The following is a 24,694-nucleotide window of genomic DNA, read 5'->3' as shown; positions in this document are numbered from 1 at the left end:
TTCATGTCTGGTCAGCTGCAAACAATGTTCTCTCTGCGTAAGCATATATACACGGCCAAAGAACAGTCAGTTTTAAAAGGATGCATCACACTCAGTCACTTTTATAAAATTACAAAAATAAACTAGGCTGTTTGTATTGAAATCAACCCGAGCAGCATTTTCAGATATGTGAAGTTGTGGTGTAACAATTTTGAGCTGCAGACGTTCTTGGCCACCTCTTTGCATAGTTTTGTTTTCTGCCAGTAAGCACTTTCCATTCTCAGCTTATTTCGTCATTTATTTACTCACCCGAATTCTCACTTAATAAGCCCCTAAAACAAATCTGTAAAACTGGAGACCTATAACCTGCAAGGTGATGAATACATAAGACATTTCTGGGGCCTTGAAACGTTTATTGGTGAAATAATGCTAAAAAACAACAACAACAACAAAAAAAACCCAAACAAAACAACCCACCCAAACTCTAGAAGTAAGAGTACAGTACATTTTTCATCCATTTAAAATACACTTGAAGATACAATAATAATACTTAATGCAGAAATACTGGCAAAAATGTTGCATAAGATTGTAAACTAATGGAAGTTCAAACACAAACATACTGTAGGTCTTTTGAAGACTATAAATGGCAGCCTACCAACTATGGTCCACCTGCAAGTTATTAAGTTCTTCCTTTTCCAAATGTTGAGTACAATTTTTGTATGTACAGAACTGCAAGTAAAAGGCACTTAAAATGGCATGTTAACTATATTAAAAGGAGAACTTAACCCTCCCTCCTAAAGAATCCAGCTTTGTGCAAACCAATGCTCAAACATTTTACCAAAGTGTGCAACTATCGGTTAAAAAAAGTGACCATACATTTTGAGTATTGTTGCATGAAAGAAACCAAACAAGTGCCCCACGTGTAGCAGAGTTGCTGAGCCATCCAATCAGCAGGGCTCACTGCAGGCATGCCCGCAGGTCGTCCTGCAGCACTTCTGCTCTCCTGGACATTGACCATCATGATAGCAGTACTCTGCGCACATGGGGGTTCCCTGAGGAAGAGCGCAGCGACCCCGCTTCACTGATGAGACAAATACATGGTGTCAACACATTGACACACTACTGCTGCAGTATTGCTGTTTTTTTTTTTGTTTTTTTTTTTTGCCACTGTTGCTCATATCTAACCTTTGTAGGGTGCAGTGCACTCATGTCCACATCCATTGTGGCAGCACTTCTCATCATTTGGGCAGTCGCTGTCGTTAGAGCAATATTCTGCACACGGTCCTGAGCCCCATTTCCTTCGAGGACACACTCCTGGCTTGGCTGAGGGCAGAAGAGAAATTATTATATTCAAAAAGGGCCAAACATTTAAAAAAGACTGTCCATGCTTGATTCCCACTTCAGTTCAGTCACTGAGGTTTAAAAGCAGAGAAAAAGTTCAACTTTGTGGCTCGTACTGAAAGCAGGAGGGACACAGACAGCTCCACAGTCAAAGACACAGCATTTGTGGTCAGCGGGACAGTCTTCATCACACACACATCCCTTATGTGATGGGACAACATTTAGGCGACGGGGGCAGTGGCCTGGTTTGGGAAGAATCACTGAGAGAAAGAGGCAGTGAAGCAGAACAGGAGACACATCAGCTGTGGTCACTGGGATAACAATGTAGGTGTGTGGCTGGGTTTTGTAGTCAAACACTCCAACGTGCACAAAAAACAAAGTACACAGAATATTTGCAGATTGCACATTAAAAACTTAAGTTAAAACAAACGTACCTGTTAAATTGCCGTCAGCTCCTGCAGCAAAAACGATGTCAAAGTGCACGAATGCACCAAGTGCCAAAATCAGTGCACAAACCGCCAACCAGTGGTGCTCCATGTTGACTTCTTTCTCGCAAGAATGTGCTCCTGTTTGGACAAATATCCCAGTACACAACCTGCAGGCTGAGGAGCCCAGGCACAGGACGCTGGGTCCCTGTGCCTGTAGAGTTACACTCCTGTCTCTGCACTTTTAATTAAATGATTTCTACATCAGTTTGCATTTTTGAAGGTTGTTCTTGTACACTATATAGCAATCTATATTTTGTTGTGACTTAAATGAAACTAGAAAGCTGACAAAAGTATTATCAAGAATCATTTTGTCACAGAAAAGCATCTGGATGCTCTAAACGCTGTGAACTCTGATAACTAAAGTTTGACTATAGTAACATTTTAAAGGTTGTTTAGACAGTTCAGGTATAATATCACACACATGCATTAGCTACGACTGTATTGTTGAGCACGTTGTGGTAAATAAGGTTGTCTATAATTCATCAGCTCTTGCTGTTATTATGCCTCTGCACTTCACCTTAGTGCTGCTATTCATGCTCCTTCAAGCTAAGAACTTTATGCTGTTACCATGGTGTCTACAGGTATCACACACACACACACAACCACAAATTTAATGTTTTTTATGACCTTTAAGATAATTTTTAACCAAACTGGAACTTTTTTTTTTCTTTAGACAAAACATCTTATTCAAGCATTGCGGTAAGCATAAAGGTTAGTATATGTGGTTTCATGCAAAGGAAGATAAATGTAGGAACTAGTTATTAGAGTGAGTTAGGCTGCATCTTACCATACAGTAAGTGCAACTATAAAGTAAAAAGACAGTATCATACCGTGGCCCTGAGGGTGAAAACACTACATATCTGAAAACATTCACATAAAAAAAATAAAAAATCCCAAAACAAAACATTTCAGAAAAAACAAATCCCAAAATGCTAAATTCTCCAAAGCGCTACAACTACCATGATTTTGAAAAAACATTTAAAAATGAAAAAATGGAAAAAGATAAAATATCTGCAGTAATTAAGATCTCCCAAATTTAAGACTATTTAACAACTTTTAAGGCCTAAGATGTATAATAACGCTTTAATGACCTGCCATCACCCTGTGTTACATTTAACTAGGGTGCATTTTACCAGTACAATGTTTTTGTCTGTATTGGCTTATTTTCTGACAATAGATTGTACAAATGTATTTCTCTTTCTCCCATGCATAAGAGTTGTGAGTCTGACCGTGTTGCCATCTGTTGGCAGAATCAGGAGTTACATGCTGTTAAATGGAACTTAGTTTAGTCTGACAACAGCAAACACTGTCCACGTCTTAATGTTCTTTTTACTCTGTCGGGGATATCAGGGACAAGCAGCTCAATTTGTTACTTGTCAAGACAGGTTTTTAGGGATGAGATAAGTGGACTACTCATCATTAACGTTAATGCACAACTTAAGAACAGCTCTTTCCAGGTAAAGTCAAAATATGCCAGCAATTTGGAAAGGAGGGACATGACTACATACCATCACATCCCCTTTTGAAAACAGTGGAGACTATAACAGGACAAATAATTTGAATAAGTGCAGAGCAGAAGGGAGGTCCTCAAAATGTGGAGAAAGATGGAGCAAAGTGGTTTTTCCAAACAAATAGATATCAGTCCAACAAAACAAGGCCTCCCACCTCTGAGAACAAACAAACCACAGCCCTAACTTACTCAGCTAAAAAAGAACTTCACCAAAACAACTAAAATAGCAGCACAAACCAATTATCCTATCGCTTCAAGACAAAAAAACAAAAACAAAATACACAAATGAAAAGTGTATAGGGTATGCAACTTACCTTCTATCCTCAACTTTACATTACATCCATATAATTGGTTAAGTTTGCTCAACTGAGCGGCATCTCAGGTTGGCCAAGCACAGTAAATCAAGAAGAACGACCTCTTTGAGCGTGCTCCTTTTTATTGATGAGCCCAAATGATGATTGGCTAGCTTGAAGTCTGAGGGAGCCAATGAGCAGGCCGGCCTGACTGCACAGGTGGAAACCAGTCAGGTTGTTATCGCCTGGAGAGAAAACAGACAGAAAGAGAGAGAGAAGCAGGGTGGAAGAAACAAAACACAGCAGGCACTTCTCTGCTGGCACATAACACACACTGATGAAAAGAACTGCTCTCACAATATTTTAATTAAAAGGAACAAGAAGTTTCAGTTAAAGGCTTAGTGATGTCGTTGCTTGGAGCACAACAGTTTCATTCACTTTTATCCTCGCACTCTTCTCATGCATGTGACCAGCTTTATTTTTCTTAACTGATGAATAATGAGTCACTTGGACTGTGGACAGACGGAGCGACAGACAGATACGGTCCATCATTGTCTTCACTGAAAAGAGAAAAGCCTTTATAAGCACCCCTTATCTTTAAAATACAAGGTCTGTTTTAGGAATGGCTCCTCTCATTTTTATTTTAAATTAGAATAATTTTAAAAACAATTGAGATTTTTTTTCCATTCTTAACTAACCAGGAATCAGGAATTTGTATCAAAAATATCACAGAAACTCTCATTACCTTAACTTACTTTCAAAGAACAATTAAAATGACTGAATGTATAAATTCCTTCAAATAATAATATATATCAGAATAGTGTAAAATTACTAATAAAAACAGATACCAACAAACATCAGAATAAAATCACTTAAAGCTTTCAAAGAATAAATAATAAAATGACTGAGTTTATAAATTCCACCAAATAATAAATATCAGAATAGTGTAACATTACTAATTAAAACAGACAAGATACCAACAAACCATCAGAATAAATTCACTTGAAGCAGATCCTGGAACAATCAACACTTCAAACACTTGAAATGAAACGAGCACAGCTGAAGTACGCAGCTCAGCGAGCATCACAAGGTGAAATAAACAACTGTGTCTACAGTGCAGAGACCTTTGGCAGCTCTGAACGAGGCTCCATCAGGGGAAAAACAAAGCGTGCAGACCTCTCTTTACACTCTGGACCTCCTCTTCTTGCTACAAAAGGTACATGAGAAGAAAAGGAACATTTATGATACATACTTCATTTAAATCCTTACACAACATTGTCTGAGTCATGAACTCTCCCCAGACTGTACGTTACATTTCAGGATTTCAGATGAGGATTGTAGTGCTGACAGAGTGAAGGACACTGAGTGAAAGCCAGCGTAGTTGTTGTGGTCTGTTCCACACTGAAGAGCCACCTGCGTGGCGTCTACTCACCATCTCACTGAGGAGTCTGTCCTGAACTGACTTCATGTCTTTTCTCATTAGGCACATCTGAGAAGAGCACACAGAGCAGCAGGGATTTTAGGGCGGTAACACAGAATATGACACATTCAGGACAAGCAGGGGACGAGTTGACACATTAGACCATGAGATAAGCAAAACGTTATTCAGCCACCCAGCAAATAATCATTGGACAGACAGGTTGACAGGCAGACGTGACATGCCCTATTAAAAAAAAAAGATGAACTGTGAATGAATGTTCTTCATTCATAGCCTCCTGAGCTTCAGATTTACACAGCTAATTACACATCTAACACTCAGGCAACACAATGGAGCACGAATTAGATGTGAGCTGTGAACTTTAGGTCTGAGGATCACACCTGGATGAGAATAATCTCTCCTCATACTCCAAACTGTGACACACGTTATTCTGGAGGGCTTTCTTCAGCGTCTCATTTCTGGAAGGAAGGAAACAGAGATCACACAACCAAATGAGGGAGAGACGAAGAAGGTGAGAAAACACACGAGCTCAAGGTAAAGGACAAATGTAACTATACTGTTGGGGGATGGGGGGTGAGGGGGCCTGTGATGAATTCTACAAATGTGGAGAAACATGGATCTGATCAAGAATGAAAAATAAACTCTACAGTTTGGGGGAAATAATGTGGACAAAAAGAAGCAGCTCGTCCATCTCACAGCATCACTGCTCTGAATCATGAAGACAGTCAGATAATACGTAAACGAGGTGCTTTCAGCAGAAAGAACTGAGACACTCATGTATGGCTAGAAGAGACAATGAAGAGGGTCAAAAGCATGCATGCTTTGACCGAAATTAGACAGAGGGGAATATTTGTTAAATCTGATCTTGTCAAGTTAAAAGAACAGTGTTGAAATCCTGCTTTTATGAGTGCCCCGTTTCATGTGTGTAAGGACACTGTTTGGATCATATGTTAATGAAAGCATGGGGAGAGGAGAGGCATGCTGATGAATCTGGATGCTCTATATTAACTCAAAAAATCAAATACTTTGTGATCACTTATTTAAAGCAACAATAACCAAAAACCTGTGTACAACAAAACGGTCCTTTGCAGACAGCGCTGCCCGGCTGGATAATAGTAGGGACAAGCTTGCTAAATAAACATCGGTGAACTTAGTTAAATCATATGAAGAAACACTGGCCACATCCTTTCTAGCTCAGGGTGCATATTTGGCTTACGATGATAAGCCTGAAGAAGAATTTATTTTTAGTGCTTTTTAATCCATGTTTCCCTGAACAAGTGTGAGAATATTTGGCATTTACTATATGGAGTATTGGGCTTGTCAGAACTGGATTGATAAGAGTGTAGCAGAAAATCAGAACTAAACAAACAATGTGGCTTTTACAGTGCTCTGTCTCTCTCTCTCACACACACACACACACACGCCAAAAATCCACCTTATGGTTTCCTGCTCCTTGTAAGAATGGAAAGCCACAACCTGCTTTTGCCAGTAGATCTGTGGAAGAACAGAAACCAAACACTGATCTGAAACTGCTCAAACAAGCATCAAGAACACATTATATTTAGTGACGGTCGCATCTGACTGATTATTGTATGATGCAATATTTTGTTTGATGATGCTACTGTCCTCATTCTCCCCCAAACATGTTGAAAAAGTGTGTCTCTGTGTGTAAAAAGGAAAGAGCAGAGAAGAAGAGGCATACAGCAAGGTCTTTCTCCATGTTTTTCAGCACAGTGTCATTCTGCTCCAGTTTGCGGATCTCTTTCAAGAGGACGTTCTGAACCTCTTCCAGCCTCTGAGTCCTGTTAAGAGGAGACAGAATAAACCAATGCTAGGACTGATCTGTTTTGTTTGTTTTTTACACATTAACATTAATATATATATGTAAACATTCATGCAATACACGTATCTACATACATGCTGAGTAAATATCACTAACATAAGACGATCAGAAACTCCCATTTATTTCTATTTAAACTTTTTTCTTTACCTTTTAGAATAAATTTACCTTGAAGATAGTAATTCACTGAAACTAAACTAATATAAATTTTGCCAAGCACTACAGTGATGTTTCATAACATATTTCAATCATCTTGAAAACCTCAAATAATTTTGAGAGGGGATAAAGGTAAAAGGACTGCCTGTTCAGCTAGCCAATCTGCCGCCTGCTGCCAGAACGATGTAACAACAGGACAATACCAAAATAAATGCATTACATCCATCTCCTCATCAGCACAAAATCTACTATTATCTCTAATCAGCTTTTATCATCAGTTATTTTGACCTGACCTAACTGACCTGTTTTTGGTAACTTGTATGTTGAGGGAGGAGACATGTTGCTGGACGGTCTTTAATGACTGCTTGTTGTAAACTTCCACCATATTATGACGATTCTGAAAACAAATTCATTTAATAGATCGTGGTTCAGTTAAGCCATCATTAAACAGCATTTCAAGATTGTGAAAACATAGCTGACGAGATAGAAAGTGCTCAAGAGAACATGTGAGAAAACACTGCTCAAAAAGCAGCTTTCTAAAAGACACAGGGTCATCCCTCTTAACACAAAACGCACATTATTTTTTTGTTGTGTTGTGCCTTCTCTAAGTCTTTCATTATGTAGATAATGAGTCAGTGATGAAGTAAATGCTGCATGTTCTCCTTCCCTGTTGATGAATGAAATGTGCGTGCTTGTGTGTGTATGCGTGTCCGACCTGAAACTTCTTCTTCAGCTCAGTGCTGAATTGCTGGCACAGGTTACTTGGGTTTACAGCAATTTTTGGCATTTCAAAATCTTCATCCATGTCCATGTCTGTCTCCCAGTGACTGAAGCTTATCGTGCGGGAAGACGTCACGTGGCTCATCTCATCCACAGGAGACACCTCAGCGACTGAGGGTAACAGACCGATCGATAGCGTTAACATCCCCCCGACAAAACTTTAAATCATACACTTGCATACAGTGTTTTCTTCCAAAGCTAAAAAAAGAATGCATTGAATATTTGAAAACATAAACGTCTCTGCAATGTGGTTATCTAAACAAGACAATGATGAAAAATACTTTTTTTTTAATTATCTCAGCTATTACAAGAAGTACTTTGCTGTTGGTATACATTTGGTCAAATATGCTCATGTCTTGCTCCAAAAAAAAAAAAAAAACAGCATGGCAACAGCCTAAATTCCAAACTCAAGTCTTCAATATGGCAGTCCACAAAGTAATGGGTGACATCACGGTAGGTAAATCCATTACTTATACAGTCTATGCATTGGACACACACACATCATTTAGCCTGCTTTCCTCAGCTTCTAAATAACTTTGCTCTCTCCAGCTCTGGGCCTGACCACAAGGTCTGGTTGTTGAATCAATGAGGAAATACACGTATGATCCCACACAGGAGACAGTGTGATTACTCAAGGTAAAACTAGTAAAAGTGGCCACGTTTAAGACTTTAACACATTTAACACTGCAATTATGGATCTCTGTTATTACGTTAATTGTGTAACATATAGCATGTAAATGATGAGTTAGCAAGTACGTTATAACCAAGATTCCTGATGAACTCTAGCTTAACTAAATCACAGAATATCTCAAATATACAATCAAACCAAAGAAACAAGTTTTGTTGGTTGATGAAATGACACGATCTTCATGCTGTCAGACAACATGGTGACATTCATAATACTTGCGTCTGTTAAAGTATATGTTTTTCATGTTTACATGAGCATTTCTCTGCAAGCAAGGCGCTGACTTCCCAATAGAAGTTAATGTATCAGAACTTTGGAAATTCTGTTCCCAACTTAACTGACAAGTATTTACTTAGCAGGTAACCGGACTTACAGGACTTGAACAACTTCCTTGGTTTCATTCGAGGAGAACGCTGCCCTCTCATTTTGCTTTGCTTCCTCTCTTCCTTCTCATCTTCCTCAGAATTACTGGACGAGATGTGGCGCTTGCGACTAGGTCCTGTGAGAAGAACCAGCAGCTATAATACATTACCCAGTATACAACTGTTAAACACAGAAAACAAATCAGTGATTTGACCGTGGGGGGCATCATTATATGGAATTACATTAGAGGAAATATTATGTTGAATTGCAACATTTTATGTGCAGATGGGACCAATCTGCAACTGTAGCACCTGTCAATGACAAAGCTTAACACAAAAGGTCTTTTACCTGAGATATGAAGCTGTTCAGAAGTCGGGTCTCGGTCTGAAGATGGTGTTTTCTGTCACGACAGACAGTGATGCATTAGTTGTTTGTTTGATGACAAAAGCTGTTTTAAAATTATAATAATTAACTGAAGGAGTTAATGGTTGTTCAGTGCATCTAACTATCCAATTATAGCCAGTTTACCATAAAACATAAAGTGTGGTAAAGCCCTACCTCTGCTTTATGAGGCACAGCCGGGGCAGGAGCGGGGCTGTCCTTAACTCTACTAATGAGTACTGATGACTTGGACGACTGGCTCAGTGAAACCCAGGACGCTGAAGACACTTTACTGAAGCCATAGTGGCTCCCCTGGTTGATGGTGTCGTCAAGGAATGGAGACTGAGGAGGAGAGGGCATAGACGGTTTGTCCTGCTCGAGGAGTGTGGATGTCAACAGTGGTCGAGTGGACAAAGGAGATCGACCTGATGAGGGTCGACACTGCTGGATTGGACTTATCTGGAAACAAATAAAGGAATGGAGAGGGACAGAAAGTGGTGAGAAAATAATGGGCAAGAAGAAATATGGCCACTCATTTAGTCGTTATCTAATCACCACGTCTGTCATGGATTCGGGACAGTAGAATGACAGACATTTTCAACAATGCATTAAGAGGCACAGATGAAGAGCTGCAGTGCTATTATCTGCTCTGTCTGGACTTAAATGGGTCATTTTAATCAAGTTGCTTAACCATTGAGAACATCATGTGCAATTCCAACAGTTTCTGCGTAATTACATGATGCATTTATGAGGGAAAGTTGAATCTCTTCACACTCAAAGTAACACACACACTCCTGAGAATGGCTTGGTAAAACCTCCGTCCTCTGTTGTTAACCCTAACAACTGTTAGCTGTTGAGATTCAATGTAACCAAACTGCTTTAAGAGCAAACCCCAATGATCAAAAATGATTGTTTATTGGGGGGAAGTGCTACTTCTTTACTTTCTCTGCCCACGTTTTCTCAGCTGGCCTGGGAATTTCAACCAGCAATGTCTAGGTCACATACCTACTTCCTTAAATTCTAGGTTACTGATTATGAAGGCCTTCAGTCATCTAATAACTCACACCTCCGTTCATATCACTCCAGTGATTCTCACGCGACTGTCGAGTGACGTCAATGACTTCCATGTGGTGCAAAGGTGTGTGTGAATCACTAAAAGATGTTAAATACCAGAGAACTCCCCACCAGTCACCAGAACTGGTGAAGACTCTGAGGTGAGCAGTTAAACTTTTTGAAGATTATTAAGTCCAGTTGCATTTGACAACTACAACATAGTTTTGGCTGCACTGTCCGGATACTGTATCTATCATTGGGGTGAAACAGAGCATGCAATTCTGAATGTGATTGCAACCTTTATCACATATATGGCCATGAGAACTACATAGGGTGTCAGAGAGGTGCTGTTTTACCTCTGCTGCACTCAGTCCAGTGGGAGCACCGGGTGCAGAGGTTTGACCTCTGGGGGTCAGTGAAGGGAGAGAAGGGATGGACTGGATGGATTGAGTCTTGGATGAGCTGTGCTTCTTTTCTCCACTGTAGAAAGAGGAGGGCCTGAAGTCTCCCTTACTGCTGACTGTAGAGTGAAGTTTGGGTAGCAGGCGGATTGGCGAAGGGGTGTCCTTGCAGGGAGGGTCCGGGGAAGCAGGGAGTGGGGATCCTTGTGGGGTGAGGAGAGGGGAGCAGGTCAAACCCAAAGTTGGGGCAGACCTCTCAGCAGCTGTGAGGATCCAAAATAAATACAGATGTTTAAGCAGCTGGCCTCAAAAGTTGCAGAGAGAGTAGAAGGTCAATATATACATGCTTTTCTGCATGAAGGTGAGTGACAATGCATTTAGTACAAACAGATTAATACACACATTTTACACTTTTACAGGGAGTTAATACAAGATATCTCATGACTGGCACTTGGCATAATAAATAATCCCCAAAGCCAGGTGCCTTGACTTACTCGAGTTAGTTTACATGCAGAGTTGCTACAGTAAGTGTAAATCAAACATTATCTTGCTAAACGATCTTTTTCAATGATAGGAAACAAGTTTTGTAAGTGTCAAAAGGGCTCTTCACTAATATACTGCTCTAGACCTTTCTCTGTTTGGCATGTTTGTTGATTTTTACTTTTACTATTCCCTGAGTTACTGCCTTTGCATTGTCTGTCAAAGCACTCAGTAAACAACTGTTTTGAAAGATGCTATATAAATAAAGTTATTATTATTATTATCATTATTATTATATTTGGCAACTGCAATGGAAATCATTTAACCCACTATGAAACATGAACTGATGTTAGCAAACAATTGGTAAGTGGCTTTCCAAAATCTTACATCTCATCGTCTCGATCGCAGCAGGGGACGGACAGAAAGAGGACTGGCGGACAGCCAAGGACTCATTTAATCCATTCATCTGTTCTTGAGCAGGAATGGCAATTTTCTTTTTCAACTTTGAAAGTTCTGGAAGAACTTTCTCAGGTTTCTGCTGTTGAGGAACAAATTGTTTCTTGATCATCAAACAAAAAAGACATATACCTCAATGGGAGCATTAATGTTTAAAAAACAGCCCATTCTCAGCTTAATATAGCTATAGAGTGGCATGATTTTTTTCCCTTTTGCTTTGAAATGATATACAGTATGCTGTATTTAGATATGTAATGTATACTTATCAGCTGAACATGCTTTAGGGATGTTTCTCATGTTTCAGCTAGCCATTCATTAATGCCATAACATTCTGCACTGAATAGCATATAATTTTCATAATGTATTTTTCTTTGCAGAACTGAACATTTGCCCAATGGGAACATTAACAGACAATCTCCAAAATAAAGCTTATATCATCAGATGTGCTTAATTCACAAAGCATATTGTTCAAAAGGTAAGCTGGAATGACCTAAACTGAGGGCTGGGGTCCCACCTTGAGACCAGATGGCTTTTTCAGATCTGACTGATTGTTTTTTTCCAGTCTCCTGTTTGTATCCGTGGAATGTTCAGGTTGTTTTCTCTTCTTTGCTTCTGGAGCCTCCAAATGGGTTTTTTCAGTCTTCCCGTGCTGGCCTACAAAATATTTCTATTGGCAGAAAAACCAAAAAGGAATTAAACATTTAAAGTCTACTGCTTTTCTTTGACATACTGTCAACAAGCTAAGCGTGATTTTGCTTCAGAAACATTCACTCTAGAAACAGTATTCACATTTTTCAAATGCCCACTAGCCACAGTTGTTGCCTCATTAAAATGATATCACATCAATAATACCAAAGTTTCATACCAAAGTGGGTGGCTGCTCTGACTTCGACTCCACCTCCGCCTCTGACCGGCTGCGACGATGGTTGTTCTCCACATTCACATAACTCTTGGTTGTTTGCATGCTGGCAATCTTTTTCTTTGTCACTTGATTTGCCGTGTGAGTTTTATCAGCATTCTCCAGATGATTAGTGGAGGAGTGCTATTATTATGAGGACAAAGACAGTATGATTTCAGTCTATCTCCAACAGCATTATAATTAGATAACATTAATGTTTGACATGTTTGTACAAAACTCACTGCAACTGTGTGACAAACTACGTGACACCTTTGACTGCATGAGAGATTGTATCATTCACTTTTGAGCTATTTGGAGTTAAGATGTCTCTTACTCTTACTTCTCTCTCCCACTGATCTGTAACATTATTTAAATTAACAATACATCATAATTGGTATATTGGGCAGATCCACAAGACTTAATAACTCAGATGGACACTGAAGATAAAATATTCTGATCAGGACAAACCTAATTTTATTGGCATGTGCATTCACAATAAGAGCGACAACCAGAAAAGAAAGTGACATAAGATAAAGAGAAGTATTTTACCTTTGAAATGGGAGGCTCCTCTGATTCTGACTGGCTGTCATCAGTGTCTGGCTCCTTGTAGTTCTTGGCAGAGGTGGCAGCAGTTCTCCGAGGCCTCCCGCCTGCTGCAGGTGGTCTACTGGGTTCTACTGTTGGCTTTACTGCCTTGATTGGTTGCCCTACTCTCCTCTTCACATCGGGCTTCTTCTGATTACACAACAGTGACACACTGTGGCTGTGAGTGATAGTGCATCACAGGCTTGAGGTATATTATGTACAAAAAAAACAACACTGCCTTACCTTAATGGGATTGGTAGCACTGTTTACAGGTTTTGGAGAGGTTGGGGGTAGACCTGGGGATTCAACTGTAATGAAAGAAAGCCTGATTTGTTTATGGAAATATCATGTTTTTAAATAACTATCAGCATTCAGTCCTAATGCAATTATTTCAAGATTGTGAGCAAGCGTGTGAGTTTATTGGCCTACACGAAGTATGAGGTGACACAGCTTTAGGCTTGACGGGTGCCTGTCTGGAGTATTTGGCAACTTTGGGCTTATGTTTTCTGCTCGATTCCCTCAGCCAGCTGACATCTGTTGTGACATAGTCAGTGTCTGTGTCACTGAACAGATGCCTCTTCACATAACGCTTCTCCTGCAACACACAAGGTCGCAGAAGACAGGGAAGGAAAAAAAAGAAAGAAAGAAAGAAAGAAAGAAAGAAAGAAAGAAAGAAAGAAAGAAAGGCATTGCTGCATAATTGCTCTAACCAGAGACATAAACAATACTTTTAATAAAGACATCACAGTACAATGAAAGTATACCTTTACCACAGGTTGTTTTTTCTTGGTTGTGCTGTGGAGCGCTGAGGAGTCATGGATGCCACTGTCAAACAATACAAGGAATATGAAATTCATTTTTAATACAAAATTTTAACAAAAGGCTTCTGTCTAAAAGGTTGCATGTCAGACCTACCTGCTTGATATGGCTGAGATGTTGTTGAAGGTTTTATTCTTCCCCTAAGGAGCAACAACAAAAACTTTAAACACCCCACAGTGGCATACTGAGTACTCAGGTATAATACATTTAGGCATCAATGTATACAGTTACATCGGTTATTAGTAATCATCTATTATTAGTTATTAGTAATATTTACCCCAGCACTTAATGGTGAATCGCCGCTGAATGCGAAAACATCTTTTCTGTACAACAGAATAAAAGGCATTAAATGCGTCTCTAAATGCACTGAAAACCACAAAAATATCAAAATGTCCCTCAAATATTTTAACTGAATTAAATGACCTCTGCCTTGTAGAGTTTGCTGTGGTTTTGTTGTTGGATTTCATGAGGCATACTTCTCTCTATAGCAGATAAAGACCATATTTAGAAAATCAAGCAGGAGAAGAGTAACAAAGTTGCTCATCACCATATAGTAATAATGACTTACTTTAGCTGTTGATGACCAGCTCATATTGAAAATCGGCCTATAAGATAAACAGTCAACAAGCAGCACAGTTATGCTAACAATGACATTTGTTCATTTACTACTGTACAACATATTGTTGCTTTACAATTAACATTTTGTATACCTGTTGACAAGAGGAGGAATCCAGCTCTGAGGGATAATTTCTGCATCTTTTGCTGTGGATTTGGTGTTACTCTCATAACGGCTAGAGATGAGCTTCACCATGCTGCCTGCAACCTCTGCATCTCTCTGCACAGAGACAGAGAAGGTGTGAGAATTGCAATATACAACATTAATAATCTCAAAATAGTCTGTAAGATGTTTTGAGCCTACAGAAATCATACCTTCTCTTTGCTTGAAAGGTCCCAGTTAGTGTCAGCCTTAACATTATGTGGTACTCTCTTGTGCAGAGCTTCTGTTGTGGTGGTCTTAGCTGGAGCTTTGATTAGAGCTGCTTGTGCCTCCACTGACATCTGACGTTTGATTTTCCCTTTGGCCGAGCCCTTTCTCTGGGCCTGCTGTTCTTTGGGAGCACACCGTTTTGAAGCGCAGCGCTCCACAGAGCCTCTGCCTTTAGCCTCTCTGATATCAGATGGCTCCTGAGGTGCAGGATCTGGGTTCCTCTCATTGAGGACCTGCTTCAGGCGCTGGGTGAGTTCTGTATGAAATTGCTTTTGGCCAACTGAGCTTGAGCCTGAAACTGACAATCTCTGTGCTGAGGACAGGCTCTCCTGCTGTCGCTCCAGACTTGAAAGAGACTCTAAAGAGAAAAAAGAATATAATTTCGAAACAAAATACAAGCTTGATGACAACAACAACAACAGTTTTTTCTTACTAAACAAAATATTCCGTAACATCTTCGATAGTGAAGATATTTGATGACCTCTTTGCTTACCAGGTCTTGTTAGAGAATTGATTTTCTGTGTGGGCATCATTAGCATTTCAGAGACTGACAGTTTGCTCCAGTTTAAAGATCTGATATCGGAACAAATATATGTTAAGATATACACACTATATATACATACTGTATCAACAAAAATGCACAACATTACCAATCAGAGAATCAGCTACTCTGATAGCAGTAGATTTGCAAACAGTGTGGAGGTTCTTACATGTTTCTCCCAGTTGTGGGTTGGGTGTCAGGCACGTAATTGGGCTCTGTAAGTAAAAAGATCAGTGGATGGCTCAAGAGTCTCTGAAGAAACACAATGTAGCGGTATTTTCTGTCTAAGCTTAAGTCCACAGCAAGTCATTATAGCAATACAATACCCAGAAGCTGCTCCTCTCCCTGTTCAGCCAGTGGTATGCTCTGTGAGGCAAGCACAGACAAATAAAAGAATGATATATTTTGTGTAAAAACAATTTCCCTTCTATGGATTACACGAAAATATACCAGTTATGCCTGACAGGTTGGGACCAAAAACCTCAAATATTATCTGGGCCTAGGGTCATCAGATTATTTCTTAAACTTAGCACATGTAATTAGTTAGGACACATAACTATTTAGCAGGTTCAAAATTTCAATCACCCCTTCATACATGTATACTGAAAACAGTTCACAGTGATTCAACAAAAGTAGAAAACTCTTAACTAAAACTTTATTTATAAATATATTAATCTTGTGAATATACCTTTCTGTTTTTGCCAACCTTGTTCTTGTTGGACAGTTTGGAAGCTGTGCTCTGTAGAGATGTAGCGCTCTGAGACAGACACCATGAATTTAATCACAATCACATTTTGCATATTGTGATGTCAAATTTTGGGCATGCTGAGTTTTAATGAAGTAAATTCAGTATGTGTCATACCTGCTCTGTCATGCAACCTGTTATTGCGCGGTTAGGTGTTGTGCCATTACTGTAGGTCTTAGCAGCTGTCCTTAGCTTTGCCAGGTTAAGCTCGCCTTGCCTGTCACATGAACGGACCATCTCCAGAGATGGTTTCTCTTTACCTTTGGCTGAAGTGTCTAAAATAGAAAGAAGAACATAGCTGAGAGCTGAATCAGCAAGCTTTGCTTTAATTCATTTTTGTACAAAATAAAAATGAAAGTAAGAAGTTATCTTAATTTGATTTATTCCAATCTATAACCACTTTTTTTCTCTGACTATGTGACATAGTAGAATCTCTCCTAACTAATCCACAACCTTAGGGTACAGTGATACACTGTTAAAACAAGAGGCTCTGTATTAAGAAACATATTTTTTAAAAAAGGAATAGCAATGTAAATTTAACTTATTTAAAATTTTTAGACTTCTAAGGGTTGATGATACAATAATCACAATAAGACTGGTGTTACAGCAGTATTTTCGTACTTGTCATCACAGCAGAGAAGGTTTTGACACCATGTACACTTCCTCCTGCACTGCCGCTAATGAAGGTAGTCGACTCTGAAATCTTCATCTTGGTTGGGGTCACCATCTGAATGGAAAATCAGAATGACTGTGTGAGTTTTTGTGTGTGGCATCCGTAAATGGTCAATTTAAATATGACACTTAAAGGATTTATTTTTTCTTTTTTTTGTAGCCCCTTCCACATGGAGGTAACAACACAAGATGTAGAAAATTTACAGCCAATAGACTCAATGTCTTCAGTGTCAACAATTCCTTGGTAGGTAAACTGCTTGTAAGCAAAATGCTGAACCTGATACGTTGGTTTCCTTGCTCTCTGCGCCCCTGCTGGCCTTGACTGCTAGTTTTTAAGCCGTTTCGTCTTAAGATCAAAGTGTCAGGTGCATACTTGCAAAGTTGCTACCAAAAGCAGCACTTTAAGTCTTTTTAACGATCCTTAATCCTCTCTCCCTCAAACAATCTACTGATGGGTCATTTTTTATTGACATAAACATAATCTACTTAGGTTAATAAGATAAAATGTACAAATTTACATTGACTATACATCAGCTAAATTAGTATTAATAACTACTGTAGATGCAAAAATCCAAAAGACCTGGAGAACCTGGTTGCGCATGTTTCTGGGCTCACTAACTGTCAAAGATGGTTGTCACTGACAAACCTATGCATTCTTCAGAACATTAAATACACAGTAAACACAACTACAAATGTCTTTCACCTGTGCAGGTGCAGATGGGGCAGGTAAAATGCAGGGTTCAGTATTTTTCTCACTTTCACTGAGGGATATCTGACTCTCTGGAACAACCTGCAAGCAGAGTGGCATGCAGTGAAGACACACAAATACCTCATGCTGATTTGGACTATTTCATCGCTTTTTTAAAATGTAAAAGCCCTTCTAATACAATATCACAATATTGTCTGAACCCATATCCCATTCATTGAATGTAACTTACACCTTCCGTCCTGACAATTTGATCTAAGCATATCTCAAAAAGGAGCCGGCCCCATCCATAAATAGACAGCTGCCCCAACTGTATCCATTTGTACAATTTGTCTATGCAATGACAACATTGATCACATCACAGCTGTATACTGACAGTATAATGTTAACAGACAGTTTTTTTTACCTGCGATATGTTATCTTCCCTCATAATTTTAATGGTAGTCTTCACAACAGATGCGGTTGTCTTCCCCACAAAGCCCTGACACGAAGAGATGCCTGTTAATGTAAACTGCTTTACTATAAACACACACTAGACTCTATTGAGATAAAAAGCAAGAATGCTGTGGATTCAAAACTTTTTTGTCACAGGAAGCAAAGTTCTTCTCAGTGTCACATTTTTGTATTTTGTTGACACAAAAATACAGATTATTCTTACTAACACTTTGGCTTATATGGATGAAGTGAATAAGTCATGACCTACTTTGTTTTTGCTGTGTCCATAGACAGTACGAGCAGCCTGCAGAATGTCTAGGGAGCAGCTGAAGTGGATGGTAAGACTTGATCCTTCCACCGCACCCACGATCACCACCGTTGACAACTTTAACTGCAAGACTTTCCTCTTGCCCTCCTCTGAAGATAAAGAACACTCTGTATTATAGTATCACTCTCTCACTTATGAACAAACACATACACAGACACATAAGCATAAATACTTTCAAGACACGGCCAGTCACATGCAAATCAAAAAGGAGACATGTAATACCGTAATACACTACACATAATAGTGTTGAATATTTGGGTGAAGGGCTGAGCGAGTATATGCAAATGCAGTGCTTTTGTACTTTTATTACCTGTGACAGTGTAGCTTTGGACTTCATTGTCATTGATACATATTGTTTCCCACTGGCCCTCCTGCTTGAAGAAGAAACCGCTTTACTATAAGCTCGAATAGACATACATCTACTATTGATTATGTAAATGTTGCACTTTAGATTCTCACTTTCAGGATTTATTGTGAGTTACCTGTGCTTCCTCATCAGCCAAAGAGAAGTAAAAGGAGATGCTGTGGCTATCAAGGTTGAAGTCGATCCAAAATTCTTCCAGCTTCTCATCAGCGGGCATCAGCAGCTGCAACAATACAACCACATTCTTTGAGCCCACCTACTAATTCAAGTAAATTACGGATTGTGACATTAACCCTTAAATGTAAACAATCTCAACACTTAAATGAACAGTTAATTGTAACATTAAGGCAGAAGGTTATTTATACGTTTGTTACCATTGCCTGAATGTGACATTTTCTTCCTTTTTTTGAACTAAAGAAACGCTGTTGATACTAACCTCATGCTTGTCCAGATAAACCTCCAAACAAGGATAGGAATACACTCTATAGTACAGAAAGGACATTGTTATTAAAAATAGGTGTCTTTCACCGCATGTGTCCTGTACTTTCATCCCATCAAAGACCCCAAAGTACAGTTTCTATTTAAAAAATGTACTGAAAGGATGTTAGAAATTAGCTGACACAGAACGACACTGGTTCATTCTATCGGTGCGTGATATCACTGGGTAGCGAGGTAAAACTTTCACCAAAAGAGTCACCTTAATTCATTATCTAATTGTGCTAGAGTCAAGGGTGTAAAATAATAATTACAGTAAAATTTACATATGTGTACCTTCTCCTGTCTCCTTGCATCCCGTTAACCAAGTTCAAAAAGTTGCGACAATCCTGAAATCACACACACGTTTATTAAATTCTATGTAGCTGAGCTCCTTTAGTTATATTAATGTAATACAGTACCACTGTAGTGCAAAAAATATACAATGAAAGGTAAAGGTGATGCACTTGGACAAATCAAACATTTTTACCGTCTCAAACTCAGAATCACGGATCTTGACAAAGGCACTCGCTACATGCTCCATGCTGAACCACTTATCAGCCCGCTCCTTCCTCTGGTCAGGAGTGGTCATTCTGCACAATGCCTCCATCAGGCCTATCTGCAAGTCGTAGTCTGACACAAACAAATGGTGTTGTACATGTTTTGTGTCTATGTATGGTTCTGGGTGAGGAGAAATGGCACTATTCATAAAAGATACTTACCACCACCCTTCAGTATCTGACCAGCGAGCTTGATCCTGTAGAAATTTAAAGAACAAGCATCTTAAGAGTGTGTGAACACAGTACAAAATTAGTAATAATGATCCTTACTATGAGGAAACTACCATGACATACATGATATCTGAGGCCTCCTGTGATATTAGAATCTTTCTCTCTTTCTTAAGCTCCACTGGGATTTTGTCCAGAATTAAGTTGAATTTCCGAATTGCCTGTAAGAACATTATTAAAAAGTGAAATTATGAGCAAATACCTGACTCACAGTTTTTTAATGCATCTCCAAAAAATGGTTATAGAAACCATTTCAAACCTCTTTTTGGATCAGGATGTAGATTCTAGGGTCTACTGCCAATCGACCAACAGGATACAGAAATGACTCTGTGATTTTGTATGTTCCTGCAAGAAACATGTGCAGCATAATGTAAACAGTTCAAGTTTCTCTTATATACTAAGACTCCTCACAAAAGGTGAACATAGAGACTCAAAGGTAACGTTTAGATGACAGCAACATAAAGCATATTTACTTCAGAGTTGCAGCTTAATCTTTTGTACTATTTACCTCTATATTTCATAACTTTACATCTTGTTCACCAGTACCAACTTATATGTACTGGTATTTACTGAACTGGTAACAGCTGATACAAAAGATTACATCTTAACTCTGGAGTAAATATGCTGTGTGTTGCAGTTATTAATTTCATGTGTTACCCTCTCAAGTAATACTGTGACTTTAAGATTACACTGTTACATAAATAATGTAGTTTCTACATTATAACATTTGCTTATTCAAGGGGAAATATACTCCACCTGACATAAAAAGACATTAAAAAAAAGAAATGCAAAAACATACCCTCTTTGCTTGCTTCATGAACCACCTGTAGCAGGAAGGAAAGAAAATAGTTTTACAATATGAACACTAACATGAGTGGTACATCATTCTATTATTAGATATAAACTCACCATTAAGGCATCAAAGAAGTCCTCAGAGAGGTTGAATAGGGTCTCGTCCCACTGGGGGCCACACAGGATCCACAGTTGCCTGCATTTCTCAAACCACTGAACCATGTGAACAAAATAAAGTTCAATCAACAACTGTCAAAGTATATTACTTATGCAGCACTCACACAGTGTTTGTCTGTGTGTCTGGAAGTGGACTTATCTTTTTGAGCAGGCCTTGAGCTATCATTCCTGACAGTCCTTGGGGGCCACCAGGTAGTTTCAGGTTCTTCCCACATTTGTAGAGGATAGCGAGAGCCAAACTGGCTGTTTTGGAATCTTTTTTATCCAAACTCTACATAAAAAAATCAGATATGGTTTTATTAAACCTAAAAACAATAGGGTGACCTGGCATTTAAAAGTAAGTGTGCTGGCTACATCTCACCCTGCTGACAAGTTTGTCCAATTTGGTGAGAAACTGTTGGGAACATTTTATCGGGGTCCCCTCGTATATGTTGCTTTGCAAGAAAGCATCCAGTGCTTGGACATCCCCACTCCTTAACACCTCATCAACAACTTTCTCCACCTGTGCATGAAAATGGTGAATAAATGTACTTTTCAACAGCAAAGTAATGTGAGCTTTATTAAAGGCGTGATCTCCCACCTGACTGTTAGGCCTCGGTGCCATTGTTGCTTCTGTTGAACAGCTTTACTGCAGCTTGTCCTCTGCGGTCTCTAAAAAGACTAATGTTAAAAATATATTGCAAACATCAACTGGCTAATCTTAACGCCACTTCAACAATAATTAACATAATGTAAATAACGTCATAGCCTCAACTCTAAATAATGTAAACTCCATGGGCCACTGACTGGCTCTATCGGAGTCTTTTTCGAAACGTTGACAAAAAGCTCCTGAGCTCACTTCAGTTGGCTAACAGAGACAAGCTAACCTCGTAACATTTGTCTGTCTCTTTTAAGTAACGTTGGCCACGGTTTTACACAGAGTTGTTCACGAGCTTCATAGCTTTATAACTGAGATAGCAGACGTTTAACACAACTGTTATTGTGCAATTAATGAATTCACCACTTCATAGTTTGCTAACAGACGTTAGCTTTCCTGCTAATGCTAACGTACCTGACATTCCCTCTCCTAGCTAACAACGTCAACGTCCAACAGGCACCGCAGTACTAATTTATTTTATTAGTCTTTTAAGGTTACTTACCGTGATGTCAAATATCGCCAGGTCTCATGACATGATACCTAATGTTTTTCAGTTTTGAACACAGACTGTAGTCTACGGTTTTGACAGGTCCGGCCCTAACCGCGCAAAGTATTTTCACTGATCACGCATGCGCGCGACAGGTTGCTCCTCTAATTCAAAACCCAGCAGTTACCTCAGTCCTCAGACACTGTTCAGATGATGAAGGAGAGGAGCCTGGGGAGGTTTCTGTCCATAGCTTAGATTAAGTAGACATCGGCTCCTGTGTTGGATAGCTTACATTAAAAACAAGCCCCAGTTCTCATATTGATGAAACAAAAATTATTTTGTTGGTATTTAGCAACCACATTTCCCAAGAGATCATCTAACTCCTCCTGAGAGCTGCTGCTGTTATGGTAGCCTAGCTACATGTGCTGATTACAGCAGTTTATTCCTATCAGCTGAAACAAAACAGGCAAAACAAGGCTACGCTTAATATATTTTGTCACTAAGAATGTCACTAACAGTTTTTCATAAAGATTAATAACATTAAGTAACCAGAAAACTCATTGAGTCACTGAAGTTGGCTAGCCAGGAGAGTAGGAGGGTCTTCAGCTTTCATTAAGGATAGCATACACAACCAAAAATATTAATAACATTATGCTCTACAAGCAGAACATTATGTGGAACTGCACTTTATTATTGAACAAAACATGCATTAATCTTATGATTCATTAAAACTGTGTCTTTGCATGGTTATGGCATTGGGTTGACAGCAGTTGAATCAAAAATGAACTCTGAATACAAAGCAAAATGATTCAGCAGACCAAATTCTTTTAGTGTATAAAACTAATTTTGACTGAGTATTTATGTAACGCTCAGTAGATGTCACCTCCATTTAATGTGTCCACATTTAAGTGATTTTTTTTAAATGCCAGGACAATCAAATCATAGTGTGCAATTTTAAATAAGAAAGTACAAAACAGTGGCACAGTGGGCATCAGGTAGAAGTGCATTAGGCCTAGTGTTGGTGTTGCTGACGAAGTCAGTCCAGAGTTGACATTTTATGTTCAATCCAACTCGATTCAAAGAAATCCTCTGTAAGTCTAACAAAATTAACATTTTATGTCACAATGTAATTTGACATATTTTTAGCCAGCATCTTAAATGAAGTGCGCCATGTTGTCCTTGTATTATTTGGGCACAGTGAGCTTGTAGTTATGGCAAACTAACTTACAACAGATTTTTCAACTTGAAGCATTTAAGTCAGCTTGATAGTCATGAAGGGCCTTGAGATACTGCTGTAAGAGCTGGACACCTTGAGAAATCTTCTCATATCCAAAAAACTACTCACTATCCATTTCCTGTGAGAACACCCTTCCTGCTCACCCATTGCAAAGCTGGGATCCCATCAGCTGTGACACTGATCCCTTTATTGTTGGTCATTTTTGTTCAGTTGTCTGAGTTGTGTTCTCTTTACATTTTATGTAATGGACTTTAATGGACTTTCATTAATGGTCAGTTGAATGTACGGCCTGCAAGCATAAAATGAATATATTGTTAGTTTTGACATATGGTGCTTTTAATGTATGTGTGTGTGTGTGTGTGTGTGTGTGTGTTTATTAAATAGGTCTATCATATAACATCATTATAAGAAACATTTTCTTCATGAGAAGTGTTAAACAACATGCAGTACCTATTATAACCTCTGGGTGGGTGTCTCCACTTGAAGATCTCATCAACCAGAGCCTGTTTTTTAATCTTCTACCAATCTCTACATTATTACTGAAGTCAAATAAGTCCTATAATATAATGTGATTACAGCTGGACAGAATTCGCTTTCTAACAATAGACATGTTTCAGTATCAGTGTGATCATAGGTATGTGTTAAAAAACTGTAGAAATGACAGAAATGTCCAACAATGTGTGTAAATCCAGATGATAAAATCTGATATAATTTTGGTCAGATCTGATCCTTTTCGTGAAATATCTCTTTTCAGTGTCTCTCAGATGTTGCAATGTAGTGTAACTATGTAAATATATTCTGTCTGACTTTGATTTGATTGACAGGTATCCCCCAAACCCTGAAACAGGGAGAATCCAGAGGGTTATTATACAGGGTGCAGTGAGCAGTGAGGAGCAATTTTACCCCCAGGAGCGGAGACACCATGCAATTTACATGTTCAACTGCATTGCTTATAGCACGCTCAGTAGCCAATGGGGTCTTAGCTGTAAGCTTTTCAAGACCAAATATCTGTTGTTATTCTCATTTACTTTCACATACTATCTGACATATCTGACACATGCAAGGGATTCTGTTCATGTGTTTGCATATCCATATACTCACAACACATGTCACATTTTTTCATAACTTCATGTTTTTTAAAGATATATATTTTATTTTGCATTCTCACCAAAATCAAACCTTAGAAACAGCTTGTGTCTGCTGCCACCCCTCCCTCTCCACTTGCCCATTTTTTTTCTTTTTTCCTCGTCCTTGGGAATTCAATCATGGAATAATGTTGCTGGAAACCTTTCCTCTATGTATTCATGTAACAAGGCTTGGCTAGTGGGTGTTATTGTATGTCCTTGAAATGATGTAGATGCTATCAGTTTCACTGCC

The 24,694-nt window shown here is 39.0% G+C and overlaps 2 protein-coding genes across 3 annotated transcripts; both read right to left on the bottom strand.

The window, feature by feature from the left end:
- Positions 1 to 371: 371 nt before the first annotated feature.
- On the bottom strand, positions 372 to 3,712 carry wfdc2 (WAP four-disulfide core domain 2). 2 transcript variants are annotated; one of them, XM_042491284.1, is made up of 5 exons: positions 3,633 to 3,712; positions 1,755 to 1,886; positions 1,437 to 1,580; positions 1,165 to 1,302; positions 372 to 1,060 (listed from the first exon to the last, which is right to left on the bottom strand). In XM_042491284.1, the coding sequence occupies exons 2-5, from the start codon at positions 1,855 to 1,857 to the stop codon at positions 927 to 929; spliced, it is 519 nt and encodes a 172-aa protein (XP_042347218.1). In that variant the 5' UTR covers positions 1,858 to 1,886; positions 3,633 to 3,712; the 3' UTR covers positions 372 to 926. The 2 variants fall into 2 exon arrangements, with proteins under 2 accessions (XP_042347218.1, XP_042347220.1); XM_042491286.1 differs by lacking the exon at positions 1,437 to 1,580.
- A 1,018-nt stretch (positions 3,713 to 4,730) lies between these two features.
- LOC121946988 (synaptonemal complex protein 2-like) lies at positions 4,731 to 21,605 on the bottom strand. The gene is made up of 46 exons (XM_042491843.1): positions 21,537 to 21,605; positions 21,318 to 21,458; positions 21,096 to 21,227; positions 20,897 to 21,001; positions 20,787 to 20,811; positions 20,247 to 20,332; positions 20,054 to 20,148; positions 19,922 to 19,956; positions 19,690 to 19,832; positions 19,497 to 19,549; positions 19,162 to 19,207; positions 18,844 to 18,948; positions 18,672 to 18,732; positions 18,302 to 18,450; positions 18,005 to 18,079; positions 17,596 to 17,682; positions 16,842 to 16,947; positions 16,338 to 16,495; positions 16,164 to 16,232; positions 15,802 to 15,841; positions 15,645 to 15,690; positions 15,428 to 15,507; positions 14,877 to 15,292; positions 14,657 to 14,781; positions 14,515 to 14,551; positions 14,370 to 14,428; positions 14,224 to 14,269; positions 14,043 to 14,086; positions 13,892 to 13,952; positions 13,557 to 13,722; positions 13,371 to 13,435; positions 13,092 to 13,277; positions 12,510 to 12,686; positions 12,159 to 12,311; positions 11,576 to 11,726; positions 10,664 to 10,971; positions 9,432 to 9,713; positions 9,222 to 9,273; positions 8,884 to 9,009; positions 7,761 to 7,936; positions 7,348 to 7,442; positions 6,752 to 6,851; positions 6,485 to 6,543; positions 5,439 to 5,507; positions 5,044 to 5,110; positions 4,731 to 4,818 (listed from the first exon to the last, which is right to left on the bottom strand). The coding sequence occupies exons 1-46, from the start codon at positions 21,558 to 21,560 to the stop codon at positions 4,762 to 4,764; spliced, it is 4,938 nt and encodes a 1,645-aa protein (XP_042347777.1). The 5' UTR covers positions 21,561 to 21,605; the 3' UTR covers positions 4,731 to 4,761.
- Between the last annotated feature and the right edge of the window lie 3,089 nt (positions 21,606 to 24,694).

The sequence above is a fragment of the Plectropomus leopardus genome, chromosome 8 (genome assembly GCF_008729295.1).
Source record: "Plectropomus leopardus isolate mb chromosome 8, YSFRI_Pleo_2.0, whole genome shotgun sequence".
NCBI classification, from domain to species: Eukaryota; Metazoa; Chordata; class Actinopteri; order Perciformes; family Serranidae; genus Plectropomus; species Plectropomus leopardus.
Note: the sequence above shows the minus strand (reverse complement) of the source record. Positions and strands in the feature narration are given on the sequence as shown.

What these genes read in the sequence shown, in the direction of transcription:
- wfdc2 (XM_042491284.1), bottom strand. Translation starts at nt 1,857, where the DNA reads ATGGAGCACCACTGGTTGGCGGTTTGTGCACTGATTTTGGCACTTGGT. An exon ending in CTGTGTCCCTCCTGCTTTCA is followed by an intron (nt 1,303 to 1,436) that starts GTACGAGCCACA and finishes TTCTGCCCTCAG; the next exon opens with CCAAGCCAGGAGTGTGTCCT. An exon ending in GTGCACTGCACCCTACAAAG is followed by an intron (nt 1,061 to 1,164) that starts GTTAGATATGAG and finishes TTGTCTCATCAG; the next exon opens with TGAAGCGGGGTCGCTGCGCT.
- LOC121946988 (XM_042491843.1), bottom strand. Translation starts at nt 21,560, where the DNA reads ATGGCACCGAGGCCTAACAGTCAG. An exon ending in GGGAAGATAACATATCGCAG is followed by an intron (nt 17,683 to 18,004) that starts GTAAAAAAAACT and finishes CTCTGCTTGCAG; the next exon opens with GTTGTTCCAGAGAGTCAGAT. An exon ending in CAGAGCAGCCACCCACTTTG is followed by an intron (nt 12,312 to 12,509) that starts GTATGAAACTTT and finishes TTCTGCCAATAG; the next exon opens with AAATATTTTGTAGGCCAGCA.